Here is a 21058-nt window from a genome sequence, read left to right as displayed (position 1 = left end):
TTGCTAGGCAAGCAGCATGTCTTTGAGAATGGCAGTTGAGCAAAGTTAGACAGGCATTAACAGAGTTAATAAATAAATGAATAAAAGTGGTGCTGGTATCCTTATTCATCTAAAACGACCCAGCAACAACTACGGTGTCATATTAACTTGTGGTCTGGGGGAGTAACAGATCTTGCTTCTTAATTCTTAAATTTAAAGAAATACCAGATTTCTCCAAAATAATAAATCTAAACAAGATTGCTCTTTGGTCTTACTCGTTCCAGAAAATAATATGAACATAAAATTAAATTTCTTTTAATATTAAAAAAGGGAGAATGGAGACTGAGAGCATTCATCAACCCTGACTAGATTAAGGGGAGGAGGAAGAGCTCTGCCAACTGGTTGATTTGTTCAGAAGTCAAAGACACTTGATTGATGTGAGGAGACAGAATCTGTGTGTTATATTGGCTTAACAGAAAGGGACTTTTTTTTCTTTTCTAAAATTATAACAAAAATCTAGAAGATCACACTTTAGTTGGCACCATGTTTGATTCAAAATTGAGCTTAAATCAATATAATGTCAAAATACTCCCCTGTGGTGCCCTGGTGACAGGAACCAGAAATAGGCTGCTGGCCTTACTAGCAGTGTTGAGTGTGGCCGGCTTTCAGCGAGGGGCCTCGTACTTCTGTGGTTCAGCCTGTGTGTTCCACGTGTGCTGCACTCTACAGTCAGAATTTAATTTTAATTAGATATCTTCACGCGTCCTGGAGGTGCACAAGAACAAACACTGCAGCATTGTGGGATTTCACCAAGTTCTGGAACCTTGGAGGTTTTTATCACTTCCTCCGCAAACCTCACTGCAGACCCTCTAGAAAGCATTCATGAAAATCAAATCACATGTCAAACTCCATCGTCCTACGAAATGAGAATGAAGTGACAGTTTTAATTGGTCCCCGCAGACCTCAAATGCCCCATCACAAAAATGATGTTTAGTAATGTTAGTTTTCCAGCATGGTATGGGGTCACTTGGTGATGAGGTGTGGCGTGACCAGGAGCTTCTGGTCGGCGTTTCGGTTGACATGACTGCATGCTTCCCCAGAGCAGTGATCAACCATGGCTCATTCTCAAGAGTGCTTGCTAAAGAGCAAATACTCTTCTGTCTTCCATGTGGACCTGGTGTTAATTCACTCCAGTAAACGGTAAAACAGCGTCTGCCAGCCCGTTCTCTTCAGAGGACAAATTACCTGTCTGTAGTGACACTTCATAGCTGTAAAGCCCAGACGATGGGCGTCTGAGCATTTCGGCTCATTTCCACACTCAGGTCCAGAGGTAAGCCTGTGGAGAACAGACCTGGGGAGTCTACTGGAGGAAAAGAAGATGAGCAAATGACCCCAGTTACTACTTACAGACTGGTAATTCCCTGACCTCTGCCCCTGAGACACACCGTGAGGCCTGTAACTTGTAGCCCCGTGTAGTGGTGCACGCCTTTAACTGCGGCACTCAGGAGGTAGAGGCCAGCCTGGTCTACAGAGAGCATTCCAGGGCAGCCAAGGCTACACAGAGAAGCCCTGTCTCTGTGTAGGGAAGAACAAAACCTGTGAATTGTAACCTTGGAATTTGTTGTTGCCCCAATGGCTGAGGACGCTGAAGCCACAACAGTAAAATGACTTTCTCAACGTCACCTGAGTTGTGAGCCTGAGTTGCTGAACGTGCCAGGAGCGTCAAAGCAGGAATGGTGTTTGTATCTGCTCTAGGATGCTTTCCTTGGGTGTTCTCAGTAAGATTCAGCCAGTGAAGATGTAGGCTAATGGTTAGCTCACACGCACTGTGTTCATGACAACGGTTAGCTCACAGCAGCACTTACAAGTAGACAATCTCTCTCTCTCTCATCACCATCAGCACCATTATTGCTAACCCTACCAACATGGCCATCATCCTTATCATTGGTCATTTGTCACCACAGCTATCATATTCACCACCAACAACAACAACACTATCACCAACATCATCATCACCATCATCACCACCATCACCATCATCATCACCACCACCAACCACCATCACCACCACCACCACCATCACCATCATCATCACCACCACCAACCACCAACAACAACAACCACCACCACCACCATCACCATCATCGTCACCACCACCAACCACCACCACCACCACTACCGCCACCATCACCAACATCATCATTGCCATCATAACCACCACCATCACCATCATCATCACCACAAACCACCACCACCATCATCATCACCAACATCATCATCATCACCACCAACATCATCACCACCATTGTTTTCTTCACCTTTCCTTGAGAGAAGAAGGAGGAACCATAGCCTCTCCCGTTTGGAACCTTATTATCCAAACGGATGAGGATCATGAAGCCCAGAGACCATTCCCAAAATAGAACCAGGAAGTGGATATATCTCATACTGGACATATCAGAAGCATGACCCAAGTAAACGTCTGTGTCTGAGAAGCAGTGATAGGAACAAGGGATCCATAAATGAGAAGATGAGCTAGAGCAGGTCTGCTGCACTATTCTAAAATCTCAGGCAGAGATGAACGCTGATGAAGGCTGTGAACTGTGTGAGCTGACGCTATCCATCATGGAGCTGCTGTCTCTCAGTGTTGGGTGTCTGTCCCGACGTCAATAACCCTGACCTGTTCAGTTGGAGCACTCTGTAAAACCTGTATCTGGAAATAATTTCACACATCCAGGAAAGTTCCAGAGTACTGAAAAAGGATCCCCAAGTGCGGTTTGAAGCACAACCATAACGCCAGCACCAGTGCCCCATAAGGACATCCGTCAGAGCTCCTCTGCATGAATGGCCTGGTGCTGTGAGCTTCAGGTTTTATTCATGTGGTATTAGCTTCTCAGCAGAAGTAATTTCGCTTGCCCAGGACGAGTGTTTCTATGGAAAATATCTAAGCAAAAACAAACAATGATGGCTTGCCATCTCCTTCCAATCTAATTTAAGCACTCGAAGATGCTTTGGACTAGTATATGTGGGTAATTTACACCAACACACTAGGGATATTAGTCTAGAAACCTCGATTCCTGAACAGCCTGCTATGTACAAACATGTACAGACATAAACGATCATGGGGAAAACGGCCCGTCAGCAATTAATTTTAGTTAATTATTATTAGAAATAGACAGGCAATTATAATTAGAAATAGGATGTGATCGATGCTGAACAGGTTTCGAGGAGGAGGGTTCTGAAGGAAGAGTGTGTTGGGCGATGACCTGGTCCTGAGTCCCCGTGTCTGCCTTGGTACCAATGACCCATTCTCCTCCCAGGGGTGGACCTGAACTCTCTGCGCCAGATAAAGCTGCAGCGGCCCCTGAGTATGCTGACAGACGTCAGGCACTTCCTGTCTTCAGGTGGAGATGTCAACGAGAAAAATGATGACGGGGTGACCCTGGTAAGTCCACACATGTGCTCCGAGATCATTTCCATAGGGAACTGAAGTTGATCCTAACACATGTAATTGGAAACGATTTCCTGTTCAAAGGGTATTTCAACATAATACACATATATAAGTGTCTGTTTATTTCAAAATAACACTCATACACTCTTTGAAGATATATTTGAAAGCATAAATATAGAAAGAAGAAAATACACAATTTTTTTGAAGATTCATTTATTTATTTTATGTGAGCACACTGTCACTCTCTTCAGACACACCAGAAGGGTACATCGGATCCCATTACAGATGGTTGTGAGCCACCATGTGGTTGCTGGGAATTGAACTCAGGACCTCTGGAAGAGCAGACATGGCTCTTAACCTCTGAGCCACCTCTCCAGCCCAATGCAAAATATTTATACCACAGCCCAGAGGAGGCCTGTGAAAATGTGTTGTTATATTTTTTTCAACCATTTCTCCATATGCCGCTCTTACAGATTGGAAAAAGATGTTATGTGCTCTCTGTGGACCAGGAATCTGCACAGTATTTGGTTTCCTTTTTTGCGTTTCCTTTGGTTTTGCTGCTGGTTGAGTTACTGGTCGAGACTCGGTGGCTTGGTGGCACTCTAAGCATAGTACATGGCCTTACAGACAGGGCTTGCAGACACCATTGTATACTGCTCTAAACATCTGTACCACCTGTTTAAAGTTCTATCTGTATCATCCAGGAGTTGGTCAGAGCCCTTCCATCCACCTTGTAACAGATAAATTGTTTTGTTGTTGTTGTTGTTGTTTTGTTTTTCTGTTTTTTGGGGTTTTTTTGTTTTGTTTTGTTTTGTTTTTTTGCAACTTAAGTGACATCCGTTCTGGACTCATTCCCCAATACTGTATCCATCAGCCCTGCAATTTACATTTTAGCTGAGATTCTGGGCTTCTAGTCTTTGTCATGACTGGAACAAAAACCTGTAGGAGCTACCTGCTTGGGCTGTTTGTGCTGTACCCTGTCTATATGCCTCTGGGCTTCCGGTTACTTTTAATTCAGAGAGACAGTCAAGTGCTGCTGCATGTAACCGGTTAGCCTGTTCTAAAAGACGATACTATCCAGATGAAGAGACTCTTGGACCCTTTTCTCTTAACCTCTTGTGGCACCTCTCGTTACTACACTACACCTAGGACAGGCGGTTTGGCTAGGACAATAAAATCTAACAGCCCAGGAGCCTCCAGGATACCTGCAACACATTTCCTGTTTCTGTGTTTGCCTTTGACCCACGCTGCTCAGCCCCAGACTCAATCCACAAATCTGAGAGCCAGTCTGCAGGTCTCTGACAGGTGGGCAGGAGGCATTAACCACGGATTTAGTGAGGCGGTACCGTCAGCAGCTCCAGTGACAGTTGAAGGAGCTCAGCGGGGAGTAGGGGTCACCTGGGAAAGTACACACAGTTACTCAGAAGGGAAACAGCGGAAGCACACGATTTCTTCCCAATTCACAGTTTTTCCTTCATAGTGTGCTAATGGTGACTTACATAAAGTAATCAAACTACATACCCCAGATTTTAAATTTTATACTGTCGTGTTTTGGGCCCGATGCTTTAGTAAATAGTTCTGCCTAAACGTTGGACAAAATAATGGCGGGACTACTTTTCCACAGTGGAAGAGTAACAAACGCATCCTTGTTTCAGCTGCACATCGCATGCGCCAGTGGCTACAAAGAGGTGGTGCTGCTCCTCTTAGAACATGGCGGAGACCTCAATGGGATGGATGATGGGTACTGGACACCCCTGCATTTAGCAGCCAAGTATGGCCAGGTGAGGTGGTTTCCTAAACCCTTCCTGAAATATTATCGAACAATTAACGAAAGAGAACTTTATGCTAAATTTGGATTTGCTTTCAATTTATATGCTAATCATTATATAATTTGACTCCTAATGGCATCATCTTACTATACAAATAATTTAATAAGGAAAAGTATTTACTTTCCCCAGGGCATTGGAAGCTTCCCCCTCCTCTGAGCTCTGAACATCCCAGCTGAGCTCACTGGAGAAGTTCTCGGCTGAGGTAAATGTCCTTCACAGAATTAATGCAGTTTTCATACTGCAACGTGGAGAGCCAATGACGCGAGTCTCTCAGTGTTCAGTTTGCTTTCCGCACTTTGTAGATCTAAAGTGAAATTACATTTTATATCCCCTTTTACTCTGTAAATAACACTTCATTTTAATGAATAAAAGAGGTTGGATTGACACCGTGTGTGCTGCTGTGACCAATTACACAAGAAAAGCACCTCCAATGATTAGATATTTGTTTCGGCTCAAGGACGTTGAGGGTATCAGTGCATAGCTGCTTGGGTCCACACCCTCAGGCAGAATACGGTGGTAACAGAAGTGTTTGACACTGGGGTATCTTCACTGTATGTGTTTTAAACTACCTGTTCCGACCCCATAAGCGAATTGAAGAACTATAGGAAAATGCTTCTCTCCAACTTAACATAATTACAATCAAAAGGAACGAGAAAATGGGCAGAGCAGAATCTTTACCTCCTGCTGTTGGTGTGCCAGTTCCGTGTGATAGCCGTGACCTTTCAACAAAGAACTAGGTTTCCGGATTTGTCTCCTTCCAGAAATGGCCCCTGAACACGTTGCAGTTAATGATCCCAGCTCCCTAGAAACAGCTCACCCTGGCCTGAAAGCCAGCTGCTCTCTATGTACAAATAACGAAACTTTTCACACAGTGTGTCCCAGCTAGGCCTGCAGTCTTGGCATGGAGGTGGTGACCTGAGACCCTGACATGGTACCCAGTGGTGGCATGATGTGCTAACAAGCTCATGGGGCAGAGCCACCATGGCTGAACTTCATTAACCACGAGGCCAAGGAAATCTTCCCTTCTTTAGGTTGTTTTACTCAGACATTTGGTTATTGTGACACCATAGTAACTAATACAGACAGTTGGCACCGAGCGTGAGATGATTCCTGTGGCCGTATCTGAACATGTGCCCTTCAAGCCCTCGGGATTAGTTTGTGTTAACCCATGCTCATGGCCAGTGCTGGGAAGCTGGCCTCAGGTTAGAGAAACGCACAAGGGTGAGCTAAATGACATTCTTTTAAAGGTTGGCTGGGCCAGCCAGGTGGCTCAGCGTGCAAAATGTTTGCCACGCAGGCCTGATAACCTGAGTGTGATCCCTGAAAATCACGTGTAAGGAGAGAACTGATTCTCAGATGTGAACCTGTGACATCCACATTCATGTGCCTACACATGTGTGTGCGCACATGCACATGTGCACACACACATAGGTACACACACAGACACACACACACTCACACTCTCACACACACACTCTAATAAATAATAAAAATAGGAAACAGCAGATTTTATTTACTGTGTCCTTCGGTGCTGTGCAGATCATAGACACTTTTCATGTGTTGTATGCATTTTCTCTCACATACACTAATCACTCACTAGTTCTTTAATTGTTGTACTAGGAATTGAACTTACATCATCTGTACTAGGGGAGAACCCTGCCACTGAGTTACATCCCTGCCCCTGACTTGTCTGTCAGGGTGTGAGTGGACTTCCCTAGAAGTGACTATAGGCTTTCCCTAGCGGTGTGACTATAGGCTTTTAATGCCACATGTGACTATAATAGGCTTCCAATGCCTTGTGTAACTAAACACTTTTGTTGCCATGTGTGACTATAGGCTTTCAATGCCATGTGTGACTATAGGCTTTTCAATGCCATGTAAGACATCGTGATGATGTGTGTGGCCAAAAAGCCAGGACTTTGATGAACGGCTAAAGAGAAGAAAAAATGGAAGTGAAACACCCAAAAGTAAATTATCTCTCCACAAAACATCATAATAGGAACTTTATCGCACAAAATGTCCTTTTCAGATCCATGGGAGTTAAGTGCTGTTTGATAAATAATTTTTCCTAATATATAAATTCTGAATTAGTTTGACATGTTCTGAGAAGAACCTAGGAATGGTAAGGATATCAAGAATAACTTTACTCTTAGTCTCCTGCCATTTCAGGAACCTGGACCGGACAGTGACCCTGGGCATTAATTGACGAATTCTTAGTATTCTGGGTACTTACTGATGGTTCTCACTGCCCTGGGTACTTACTGATGATTCTTAGTTCCCTGGAAACTTACTGATTCTGGTATTCAGTGCCCTGGGTACTTACTGATGCTGATCCTTAGTACCCTGAGTGTTTGTTGACAGGTCTGACGGGTCCTGCATGGCAGTGCTAATAAAAATTCTCTTTATGCTGCAGACAACCCTGGTGAAGCTCCTTCTGGCACATCAGGCAAACCCCCACCTTGTGAACTGCAATGGGGAGAAACCATCAGGTAAGTTGGAGCAGGCTGGGAGCCTCTTCTTTTGGCACAGACACTACTCATCCATCACTGGTACAGCCTGAAGTATGAGTGGAGGACACACACACAGACACACACACACACACACACACACACACACACAGAGCTCCATAAGGGTTCTCTTTCCTGCTCTGTGAGATTCTTAGGGCATTGAGTAAAGCTGGTCCGCCACCACCTTTCTTTCACATAGTTTTTACCCACTGAGCCCTAGACAGGCAACACGGCAGAAACTCTTTCACTCTCATCTCCTTTGTTACTTTGTTGCCAGCTACTCACCTATTCTGATACTTATTTTAATTGTGTTTTCCTTGAGACTATTTAGGCTTAAGCACAAACTAATAGTTAAGTGCTAACTCAGATCTCCAAACTCTTTATTTCAGAAGGGTAAATGCTTCTGAAGACTTCCGTAATCTTCTTTGCCACTAATAGGATCCTGCATCTAATGCTCTTAGTTCTGAAGCTTTTAAAATTTAATGTCTGCTACTTCTCATTGCTATTTTTGCCATATTAATAGGAGAATTCAAATAACAAAGAAATGTCTCACGTAAGAAAGTATAACAGTCAAAAATTGATCTTTAGAACAAAATAAATCCCATTTTCTTCTTGTACCTGGGCCCTTTCTAATTTAAAAGCCCTTCACACTTTAACTCCCAGTCTAATCACTGCTAGGAGTAAGTGAAAACCAGAGTGAGGGACTTAATCTTATATCTTTATTGAAATTAAATTGCTTATTGTTAGTTGCTTTATTGTGTTTGCTAAAGTAAATCAAAGATCGAACAGACACGAGGGGACAGTTCTCAGTTGCCTCAGACTTTAGAGTTAAGCTACTACTAGTGAGAGTCTAAAAATCTTATCATGAACTGAGACTGTTTTACTTGATTTAGTACTTTAAACCTAATCATAAGGATTAAAATGGCAGCTGGTGTAGCACTTGAGGGCAGAAACTGAAGGAGTGCTGTGAGTTCTGTGCCAGATGAGTGGGGGCTACGCAGTGGGAGTCCATCAAATCAAACAAAATAATTTAAAAAACAATAAATTCAAAAATTGTAGTTTTTTCTCTTAAAAACACATTTGCTGGCTTTGTGTCTTATTGGATGGTTCTGTCAGGAGATTTTGTGACCAATCCCATTCTCAGCTTCTTCATAAACCAAGGAGATGTGACTGACCCCTGACCCTATACATGCCTATCCAGACATCCTCGCATCATCTCATTTTGAGACTGGTGTCACGTGTTACACAACCAGTTCCCAACAGCAGCTGGCACTCATAGGGCCCAGGAATGATTCAGCTTCTAGTCCAGCTCCAGCCCTGGCCACGTACTTGCAGTGCACAAAGATTCAGACAGCCTGCTTGCTCCGTGTTATCCCTGCAGAGCCTGTCATCTTCCCAGTTCCTCGTTCATAGAACCTTGGCAATGAGGCACAGCACTGGGCCTGGCGTAGAACCTCAATCAATGTGTGTTCATTAAATGAAGGCGACTGTGGTATTCTGCGTTTAGTTTATAAGTGGACCAGGAACACAGTCTCCCACGTGAGGCAGCTGAGGTCGCTTCTCCCTTCCCACTATTCTTTGGTCCTAGACCATTCACGTCATAACAGAATACTGGCAGGAACAACGTCTCATGGCCTAATGAATTTGACAAACCCGTAAAGGCACTCGCCTCAAATGGACAGACACCTATGGATGCCAGACTTAGTGAGGGTCAGGAAGTGGCTGCCTCCACAGGGCTCTCAGCTGGTGTCAATGCAAATCTTCTTCAGATCCACCGGGTCTCACTGACAGTTACTGCTGATTATAAATTTGGACCATGCATGTCTATACCATAGCCCACATGTGTCAAGGGGTCACTGGGTAAAGACCCTCAGTGATCGACACTTTCAACAGAACAGTAAAGGTCATGTCAAACAGCCAGAAGGGCTACTCTGTCACAGCAAGGAGCTACAATTGGTGTCCGAGTCAGTGGAACGAGCACACATAGTCTTTCAAGTTTACCTGCCCTGTGACTGTTCATTCCCCCATTATTACCCACTGCACATTTATTCTCACTTCATGTGCAGTTCAGTGCATCCCTGGTGTGTGACGGGGTGGGCTTGGAAAATGTCAGACTCAGATTTTTCTGTCTCCTCTAAACCTTTGCGGTTTCCCGATGGGCTTGGTGTACTTGCTGATCCATTCTTAGTTCAGCCATGTCTGAGTTGTGAGAGGAAGCACTGCCCTGTTCCCCTCCACAGCCACGTCTAACGCCCTCACTGTGTCTCATAGACATCGCTGCCTCTGAGTCTATTGAGGAGATGCTGCTGAAAGCAGAGATTGCCTGGGAGGAGAGAATGAAAGAGTCCCCGTCTGTTCCTAGCTTAGCACAGGAGGAGCTGTATGAGGAGATCCTTCACGACCTCCCGGAGCTTTCCAGTAAGCTGTAAGTACTTCCATCCCAGTGTGTTGCAGCAGCCGGACAATCCTCTGGAAGCCAGCTGTCTCCACCACTTCTCTCGGTCACCCCACATGGCACAGAGAGAAGCTCTTGTCTCTCTACCCAACACTGTAGTTGGTTATCAGCAGAGTTACCAAAGAGGAAACCGACTGCCGATGATGATGCATTCGGCATAACTAAAGACATTAGCGTGACCTCGGAAGGCGTCACTATACAATCAGCCTGCGAGCTCCAGTTGCCCTGATAGCAGTGTCCCAATCTTCCCCTAGAGTCTAGCTGAAGTCACTTATCAGCGATTATCGTAATGGATGACTGTTCTGAAGTAGCAAATGCATGTATGCCTTATTTCTCTCTTAAACATAAATGTAAGGGTTCCCCACTATCCAAAAGAAAAAAGGTAATGCTTACAGCTGTTGAGAGGTGGAGTGAAATTCGCCATTGCTTTCAAGGTCTGAGAAAGTAACACCACGTGTAGCTGATAAGGCAAGGTAGCTCACTCTAATTAATGACCTGGGGCATAAGTGTATACTTGACTCATACTATGATCCCCGTTCTTGCTCTGAATCCTTTGGCTTCTGGGCAACTCAGTGTATCACATGAACCCTCATGAGCTGCTCTGGAGAAAAAGGCAGAAAGCACACTGACAGTCAGTGTGACGGGAGAGAGGGGCCAACAAGAACAGACTGTTCATGGATAAGGGTGTTCTGAGAGGATGGAAATGTGTGTTTTTCTAGAAAGGTAGCTGTGACCATAACTGATTGACTCCACCTTAGCATTGTGTTATGCCTTTCCAAACATATAGACAGCAAAACATAACCAAAGTTGAGGCTGCCAACAGCCCATTGAGCATAGCAGAAGGGATCTTGGGGCCCTAAGCAAACCCAAACAATTGACACCTCCCAGAATATGGAGGGGGAAAAGTCATTGTTCTCAGCTGTGTACCAAATAGTGAGCTCCTCCCAGCTCTGTAGCTGTACAAACAGTCCTGTCTAAAATCAGTGACTCCCATAACACAGCAAGAAGGCATGCATGTGGGAAGGGGTTCTGTAGGAAGACTGGAGTGGAGAAGAATAGAAGCAGGAGAGAGAGAAGGGGGAGGGGGAGAGAGAGGGAGAGGGAGAGATAGAGGGAGAGGAAGAGGGAGAAGAAGAGGGAGAGAGAGAGGGAGAGGGAGATAAAAACAGAACACCCAGATATGTGTATGAAATTATCTAAGAACAAAATTAGTCAACAAAAAAAGAAAACTTTAAAGTGTAAACACAAGATTACATTGAATAGGTAAATGCCCATCTTTGTATGGTTCATAGCTTCTTTTGTGCTTTATTTTATTTTAAAGGTGAAAGAGAATATGCAGTCCTAATTGGTGCCTTTAGTGGTTTCCCTATTATTGACTAAACAATGGATTAATCTGGTTATGAGCAGAATAATCAATGTCTTATTTGTTCTACATGGTTATAATGTGGTCTGATTACATTGCTTTCCTGCTGCCTTGACTCTGTGGTAAATTGTAAATAGATGAGGTCGGTGGTGGACGACATCTGAGTCCTTTCCACACTCTTTCTTTTTGTAGTTCTTGGTTGTGACATATTTTATCTGGTCATTTCTACTGTGCAGTTATGAATACATATAACAAGAAGAATATATATGTGATAAAATCCCACTAAAGTGCATGCTTGTGTTGAGGGCTTGGATTTCCATGGGGGTTCTTTTCGGCTTCCAGCAATTGTCAGTAATTGCTGCAAGGCAAGGTGGAAGTGAGCAGAGTCTGGAGGAAGCAGAGCTTTGTCCTCCAAGCTCCGGCACAAGACCAAGCATGTGGATAATCTGTCTCCATTGTGATCCTGGCTTTTGTTTTGGACACATTTCTGAAACATGGTAGCAACTTCTCTATTAGAAGCAAACCAGTGTTTTAACATAAAGGCAGGAAGTAACATGTATCACTGACAGATGCTTTACCCACTATCCCCAAAGCCCAAAGCCCCATTCTTCTAACCCAGATGTGCACAGTTCCCTTTCCCACCTCCTTTCGGAACAAACTTGGAATTTTGATCTCTCTCTCTCTCTCTCTCTCTCTCTCTCTCTCTCTCTCTCTCTCTCTCTCTCTCTCTCTCTCTCATCATAGCTTTAACCCTCTGGAGTCTCCAGTCCAGCTATTCCTAGAGTCCCATTAAACTGGATGTTGTTCTTTAACAGAATTCGTGCTGATTTGAATAAAGTGTTCATTTTTCCTCTGCTCCCTCCTCCTCCTCCTCCTCCTCCTCCTCCTCCTCCTCCTCCTCCTCCTCCTCCTCCTCCCCCCCTCCTCCTCCTCCTCCTCTTTCTCCTTACTTCTTCCATCACACTATTAATAAAGACCAAAACCAGGGTCTCCCAAACATAGAGCCAATGTGCCAGTGAGTCAAACCGCACACACCATGTATAACCTTAAAGCTTTGCTGACCTGCAGTTTTATTACAAAATGTCATCTTCCAGCTGCTTATAGAGACCCTGAGCTTTAAGGAAACAAAGGAAGAGTTTGAAAACCTCAAAGCAGCAGTGGGAAAGCAAATGGGGAATGGAATATGCATACCTTTCTCTGCTCTGGTCAGGCAGTCATGAGCAGACCACAATTATTCCCTTAAGGTCATTGTGCCTTACATGAGACACAGTAGGGTGCATTCAGTGATCGCAGAGGGACAATATGAACAGTTCCACAAGGGTGTTTTGGCTTCTGTGATTCGGCTTCTTATAAACAGAAGTTTGTAGGGGCCCTGAGAAAGTGCAGGTGCTAGCTCTGGAAAGCATTCGCCATGAGCAGGCTGCATTCTCCTCAATGGGACCTGAGAACAAACCCCTAGTCAGTGCCTGAGGGAAATTCAGATCCCTCTCGGCACAATCAAAATCCACAGAAGCTGAGGCCTCCTCCCATGCCACAGTCAGAGGCAGTATTTTCATCCGCCTGCACATCGAGTGGCAGCTCCCAGCTCTGAATGACAGCGTGTCAGCACCCTGATGGACTAAATGTACTCTCATGTCCCCAGCCCTTATTCTGTAGGCTTTGCCGTTACTTCATCTGCATAAGGCATGCTCACCTTCCTGTCCATTCCAACCCCGACTTTCCATTCAGGTCCAGAGTTTCACCAGCACCATTGAGAGTAGAGTGACTATCTCTGGGATTTCTGGGATATAAGAAACTCTTCCTTTCTGCTCCAACTCTGCCTGCCTCTTGAGCATTTTGTGTGACTCATGGTATCATAACCAGACAAATAATGCATGCACCCTGTCAGAAATGCATATCTTCTATTAATATTAACTAACATTAATAAACAGGGATGGTTTGTGCTATCGTGTCATCTCATAGTCCCTGAACCCAAAGACCAAGACAGATGAATTCTTTCAATTTAAAACTGCCCTAGTTGGAGACTCACATTCTACTTTGGTTAAAACAGGAAAACCCGTTATAAGATGACTTGTGTGTATTTTTTTAATCAGTTAGTAGACTGCTCTTTCTGCAACAATTCGAATATCAATGTTGCCTCACTTTTAAAAAGAATTTCACGGGCACAGATCTCATCCAATGTATACATTCATTCATATTCTACAGGACACACAGCCCATTACACATCAAATACTATGACTACCTGGCTAAAACTCTGCAGGATAGAATTGTAAAATTTTAATAAAAGTATCAATCAATTCCCAAGGGATTTTTTCTCAGAAGGAAATCTGGGGCTTGGGAGATCGTTTTTGGTCTTATCATATTGTATTTCTATTTCCAGTTTAAAAATAAATTCCTATTTATCATAGTTCCTGCAGGCACTTTTTCCTTTTTCCTATTTCCCTTTTTGTTGTTTATTAAAATAAGTGTTGGCTAAAACCAAGCAGAGGTCAAAGGCTGGTCCTTGTCGTTGCCTTCCCAGGTCAAATTTTCCACAGTTGGGGCTACAACTTTGATGGCCTGGCCTGAGTCTGCTTTTGTTACCTCTGTATTTATGGAGCCTGGCCTTAGGGAAGGCTTCTCCTAGAAAACACAGTATTACAGTTGTTCCTTCTGCTCCTCACTGGTAAATTTCTATTACCAATATTGCCTTTTTTTTGTACTCAAAGTAAATCTTGTTTGCTGAGGAGAAGCCAGGAGGTGCATAAAACATCATTAATTAGCCTCGCAGAGGAGCAACATCAGGGTAGACAAATCTGCCTATGAGACTCCACTTAAGAGAAATAGGACTTGATTCTGCCGAGCTCAGCTCTTTCTTGCGAACTGGTGGAAGTGCTTTGTGGTGCCAGGCAGGAGGGTGTGCAGAGTTGTGGCCAGGGACACAGGACACTGAGACAGGTGACAAAGCAGTGAGACCCTGTAATTATCATAAAAGTCTTCCAAATTATACTCTACTTCCGCAGCAAGGTTAAAGACACAAATCGTTTATTTTTGTGTATTGAATTTGGTATCAAGTTCAAAAATACATTTACAGTGGCACAGAACGTGGATTGTGCTGGGATAATTGCAGTCAGTCACGCGTAAGGTTTTAGTTATGAAAGCTACAGAACACTGAGAGAAATTAGCAAAGACCAGAGCAGTCAAGAGTTCTTCAGAATGACAAAATCCGACATTGATGGTATTGAAATTCTCTTCAGATCCATTTCTCAATTAACCACATTCATCAAAATCTGGACATTTCTGTGAAAACTGGCATAGATTCTGAGTTTTGCATAAATATGCAAAATGCAGTGAATAGCCAAAAATAAAATCTAACAAAGTTAGATGTTTTGTGTGAGTTAATACTTCCTGAGACAGGAATCAATCAAATCAATACCGTAGTGTATCAATGCAACACACAGGAGAACCCTGAGATAGACTCACCAATGGCCAATTGATCTTCACCAGCAGATACAGCTAATTAGTTGAGGAAAGACGGGCTTTGTTCTCAAAATGGGCGCGGAAACAGTCAGACAGCTGTAAGACACTGAGCTGTGATTTATGGAAAAACCCGTAACGAGGAGGGTGCACGCAGGAGAGAGACCACAGAGCTAGAAATTCCAGAATAAAGGCTAAGGGGTGAACCTTGAGAAAATAATTCTTAGAGAAGACATAAAAAAGGAAAACCTTAAAAAAAATTGAGTATATTGTTATGGAAATAAACTGAAAGGAATGTAGGGAGGAAGACTATCTTCAAGTATTCATGTAAATATTTGTGTCCAGAGTATTATCTGGAAGCAGAGAGTCTCACCCAACACTTTACTAAAGAGACATTGCCTGAAACTACAAAAGAATGAAAATAGCCAAGTCAATTCTGAGAATAAAGCTGGACGCATCTCGCTCCTGAGTTCAAAGTATTCTACAGACCGGTCTCAATCAGGAGGAAACTGGATTAGAACCCTTAGAGAAGTAGGAGAGAACAGTGACCACGGAAGTGGAGCCAAACAGGTGTGGCCAGCGGGGCCTTCACAGTGACTCACGGAGGGAAACAATGGCCTCCTCTGTAGGTGGCCCTGTGACAGCAGGACACCTGCCCTCGAAAGTCTGGACAGGTTCTTCACTTTACACCCACAGAGATGCAAGGTGGAGGTTAATGCAGATGAAGGATGTGCTTTCTAAGCACGGGACCCCACAGAGAGAACATGGAAACTCCCTTAACACAGACCTTGGCTGTCATTTTGGATTTTTTTTTCAGATATGGTGCCAAAAGCACAAGGAACAAAAGCAAACATCCCCAAGAGGGACTCCACCACCCCAAAAGGCATCTGCACAGGAAAATACATCACAAGGCCGGTAACATGACTCGGCAGACAAAGGACACGCCAACAAGCCTCATGACTTGAGTTGGATTCCCAGGACACACATGGTGGAAGAAAAGACACGAATATTGCATATGTACTCTGACAAATACATACATGCCCCACCACACACACACACAATCAGTCAATGTGATTTTAAAAACATATAACAAAAGAATAAGCGTTGCAAGCCTCATAAATGATAAAGGTCAAAAATATATGAGTTCACAGAACCCAATAGCAAATAACAAGAAAACCAAAAAGTAAAACATGTAAAAAATTTAAAAATAGAAAACAGTCTTAAGGCTTTGGTATTTTCCAGAGAAGACACAGCAGAGGCCAAGAGTCTTTAGGAAAGTACCTGCTATCTCTAACCTGAAGTAAAAGAAGGTCCGAACCTCAGAGAGATAAGACCCTACTACAGCATTAGGATGGCTGCCCGAGGCAGTTCTGGTGAGGGTGTGGAAGGAGGGGGCCTGTGTTCTGGCTGGGTTATGGGGAAACACAGAGGTTTCTCAGGAAGTTAAAATCCACCTGGCTTGTGAATTTTACCACTGCTGAGCCTTAACTGGAGGAAAGTGAGGTAGGGTACTGAAGGCCTACCTGTACTCTGTGTTCACATCAGTGTTCCTCATAATGAATAATATAGAAAAGGTTCTCAGGGCTGACTCTCGGGGAGATAAGAACCCAAGGACAAATCTACATTGGGAAATTATCAAACTAGGAAGATAATCCTCCCCTTGGCAGCATCATGGGATACACCTGCGAGGCATCGCCTGAGACAGAGCAAGGCAGACCGACAAACGCTCAGACCTCACAGCCTTGCTCAGGTAGAAACTCTAAAGGCAAATCTGAAAGGAGCAGAGGGTGCAGCAGTGCTCGCTGAGGACTGGGGTCCCAGGTCCAGACGTGCAGCATGATTATGTTCCGAGGGCCTATGTGGCAGCATGTACCAAGTCACCACCATGCACTCCCTAAACATAGTCAGGTAGCCAACTCAGAACAGCTAGCCTGGGGTTTGTGAGAACAGAGCATTTTCTCACCGAGCATTTGTGAGTGACTGGGCAGAGTCCATTCCGTTATGAGTGGTGCCATCCCTGGGCTGGCAGTCCTGGTTTGTATAAGAAATCATGCTGAGCAAAACATGAGGAGCAAGCCAGGAAGCAGCACCCTTCCATGGCCTCTGCGGCAGCCCCTGCCTCCACGTTCTTGCCCTGCTTGAGTTGGCGTCCTCACTGGCTTTGATGGTGAACTGTTGTGTGAAACCATGAGTGAGATAAACCCTTTATTCTCCAAGTTGCTTCTGGCCACAGTGTTTTATCGCAGTAATATAAACCCCAAGAGAGCAGCAGGAGGCTCAGGCTCAAAATTAGGCAGAGAAGGAATTGAGGACATCTACCTCTGGCTTCCTCATATTCCTCTGCAGGCACTCGTGCGCACATGCGCGTACACACACACACACACACACACACACACACACACACACACGAGAGAGAGAGAGAGAGAGAGAGCATTGTACTATATACCTACAACAAATCAATTTTGCTATTTTACTGCATGTGAGACAGATGAACTTAAAATTCAACAGAACAAGTTCAGCCAACTCGAACCAGAGTTATCACCACTCCCACACATCAAATGACACAACTGTTTGCGTACGTCCCTTGATAAAATGGACGTGCACTTCTGCTTCAACGCTAACAGTAAAGCAGCTTGTTCTTAAACTTTGTAGTAAAATGTCATGTTGCAAATTCAGTAGTTACTTTGTGGCGAATATTATGAATTCAGGGCCTGCGGTAGCTTTTGTTTATGTCTCTCTTTGCCTTGCTGGAATTGTTTGGAAGTTACAAGCATTTTTCTGTTTGCAGTACGGTAGTCCTTAACACTTAATTTTTTATTCTAATATTTCAATACAGACTCAAAATATTGCCTATGGCTCTGTACGTTAAATCTTACACCCATTGTATTTTAATCATGATTATAACTTTTTTCATTTGTTTACAAATCCCTCTTCGCATTTAAATTCAGTGCCTAGTGCAGCTGTGCACCTCAAACAGCTTTTAAATTGCCTATTGATCTTTCTATTACAGTTCATGTATCCTGGTAAACATTTTCTTTTGGAGTTGAAATGAATGCATTGTTTTTGTTCCCTTCAGAAGTAAAACTGAATGATGGGTGGACTGAAGAGAAAACTTTACGTTTCCTGCAGCTTACAGGACATGTTTTTCTCCGAGTAAACGTAACTTCTGTAGCCCAGTCTCCTGTAGCTTTTGATTGATACAACAATGTTAGAAGAAAACTAATTATGGTATTGATTGTTTCTTGTAGCAGTCCCCTGGTGCTACCAATTGCCAAGCAGGACAGTTTGCTGGAAAAAGACATTATGTTCAAAGACACAACAAAAGGTCTGTGCAACCAGGAATCCCAAGATGGCCCTCCTGAGACCAGCATGGTGAGCAGCTCCAGCAAGCCAGAGCAGGTAACTATGCAAGGTCACTGTGAAAATCTACAGCCTCCGAAGCTAACCTGCTACTTTCCATTCAAGGATAAGTTAAAAATGCATAGGCTTGGGTTCTGTTTAAAATTCCTGTCAATGTGGCCATTCTACTGGTCACTAACAAATACAATTGCTATTTAATTTTAGAGAAGTTTGAATTTTACAGTACATTTTCAGGTGTCTTTGATCATTAAGTAGTACCCTTTTATTCTGTTTTTCCATTTCTTCCAACTATCCAGATAAATATAAATTGTTCAAAAGATGCACAGAGAGGTGTTTCTTTTTAAAGGAAGCTATGATATGGCTCTCTCTCTCTCTCTCTCTCTCTCTCTCTCTCTCTGTGTGTGTGTGTGTGTGTGTGTGTGTGTGTGTAGTCACTTAAGACCCAATGGTTAATGTAGGGGAGATTGCTTTGCTGTTTGAAGAGTTATAAACTTGAGAAACAGACATTAATGCTTTCTTCCTTCTGTAAGAGAAGTGATTTCCTGTGTCTGGTGCTTTGTGAATGGCAGGCAGAGCTATGCTTGCTCTGGTTCCTGTTTCAGTGTCTCTAATTCAGACTACTGTATCTTACTCATTTTCCAAATACTCTCTGTTCTGGTGTTAGTTTTGTGATGGTGGAAAAAGAATATCCTGAGAAAGACAATTTAGGCAACAACGTTTATTTTAGCTCACATTTCCCAGTTACAATCGCTCATTTCAGGGAAATCGAGGCCTCTAGTCACACCACAGCCTCGTTGAGAATAAAGAGAATAAATACACCATTGCTCACTCACTTGCTCTCAGATGAATGTCCTTGTTCTTAATGCTCTCAGGACATCCTCTGTCTAGGGAATGTCAGTGCCCACAATGGGCCATGTCTTCCTACTTCAATTAAAGATCAAGATACTCCCATGTAGATCTGCCTGTATATCAACTTGATCTAGGTAATTCCTCATTAATACTCTCTTTGCAGGTAATTCTATGTTATGCCTAATTGACAGCTTAACTGACCAGGATACCCTCTGTTCACTATTAAAATTTAATTAAAATTGTTTAAGATAAATCAAAGAAATGAAAAACTGTTTGGGAGGAGGTCATTTTATCTCCATTGTTTTTGAAGTGTATCCTTAACTGGCTCGCAGAAGTACGTGGAAACCGAGATCGGTTAGACTTTCCCACTTCTGAAGCTTACTAACAGAATCACTACAATGCTCTTATAATCCTTGCATGGCCTATGTAGTGCTAATATCTGAGTTATTCTATGTCACCATTCATTTGTCTTAAAGCTATTAAATATATCTGAGTCTATTCATAGTACACCAATAAATGCTTATTTAATTAAAGCACAAACCCGGCCCATTCTTTGATGAAAAAGCTGAGATTTGGGCCTCTATATAGACAAATTAATTCTGTCTAGCAAATTAATAGGTTGTAAGTGATAATTTAACATGGATTTCTAGAAGACAAACATGTTCTTCTAAACTCAGAAGGCTTTTATAGCATCCCAGCATCACGTGGGTCCTTCCTTGTGGGTGGTTCCTGTGTTCTTACTGTCATCTCTTATGTATGCTTGATGAAGAACACCATAATCATTTTCTATAGCTTGCCTTTTGGAGGACATGGTGGGGATTTTAGATTACTGGCCTGTAACATTAAAAACCCAGTAAGGTCTCCCTTTCAAGCCAGATCACAGATGTTTCAGCAATGGACCACTGGATGGTTCTTCGTAGAAGAAGCCGTGCTATAGATGGCTGGTCATGCACTCCGGTTCCATGGGAGAGCCATGGAAAAGACTTTTCAAAGCATCAAAGTACAAAATAGCATTTTAGAAACAAGTATGTATTGTAGACATTTTTGGAAATTAAAACAAAGCCATTTAGCATCTCTTCTTCTGGATGTTTGTAAAATGTAGCTTTACCAAATGGTAACTCTGCAGATGGATAGTTAGTGGCTATCTCCAGTCCCATCCATCCTACTGCAAAAGACATAGAAACACTGCCTTGTGTGGAATCTCTGTAAGGGACCCATGCCTTCAAAGACTACCTAGAAATCTGGCATCAGAGCTCTCTTCTGTTAGCTTTGAAGTCTTGATAACTACAAAGAACCGCCTGTCCCTGATGGTTTCTGGTGCCATGTGAGTCACTTTAGTGTAAGCCAGCCAAAGAACACATTGTTTCAACTGCCATTCTAGAACATTCTTCCCAACCCAATGCCAATGTGTGGCTGGGGACTAAGAACTTGGGGGCTTCCAACTGGATGCTGGGAATTGCTCCTGAGGACTTTCTGTCAATACCAGCCATGATTTCTCTACCTGCAATATAAACTGACTTAGACATCTTAGCCTTGTGTCTGGGTAGAAAAGGAATTTTATTGCACTAGTGGAAGGCATGCCTCAAAAGTTTTTCTCTTCTTTTTTATTTTTGGGGGGGAGTTAAAGATTCATACTACCTTGCAGACAGTTTTTGGCTTTATTTTGAATGTTCCACATTCTTGCAACCATATTGTTATATAATACGGCATACCATACATGTCTATTAATCTTTCTGACTATGCATAATCCACATTCCTAATGTCTTGTTGTTTGTGGGAAGTGGCAGGATGCTTATAAAGATTTGAAATAAG

At 43.3% G+C, this 21058-nt stretch overlaps 1 protein-coding gene across 1 annotated transcript in view; it reads left to right on the top strand.

Annotated features, from left to right (window-relative positions):
- Positions 1–21058, top strand: part of Myo16 (myosin XVI) — a 382886-nt gene that overhangs the window by 103567 nt on the left and 258261 nt on the right. The window contains 5 exon segments of the mRNA XM_032918632.1: positions 3297–3421; positions 5083–5208; positions 7670–7745; positions 10035–10188; positions 18286–18436. Coding sequence (XP_032774523.1) covers positions 3297–3421; positions 5083–5208; positions 7670–7745; positions 10035–10188; positions 18286–18436 — 632 coding nt within the window.

The sequence above is a fragment of the Rattus rattus genome, chromosome 13, assembly GCF_011064425.1.
Source record: "Rattus rattus isolate New Zealand chromosome 13, Rrattus_CSIRO_v1, whole genome shotgun sequence".
NCBI classification, from domain to species: domain Eukaryota; kingdom Metazoa; phylum Chordata; class Mammalia; order Rodentia; family Muridae; genus Rattus; species Rattus rattus.
This window is presented reverse-complemented; position numbering and strand designations above follow the sequence as displayed.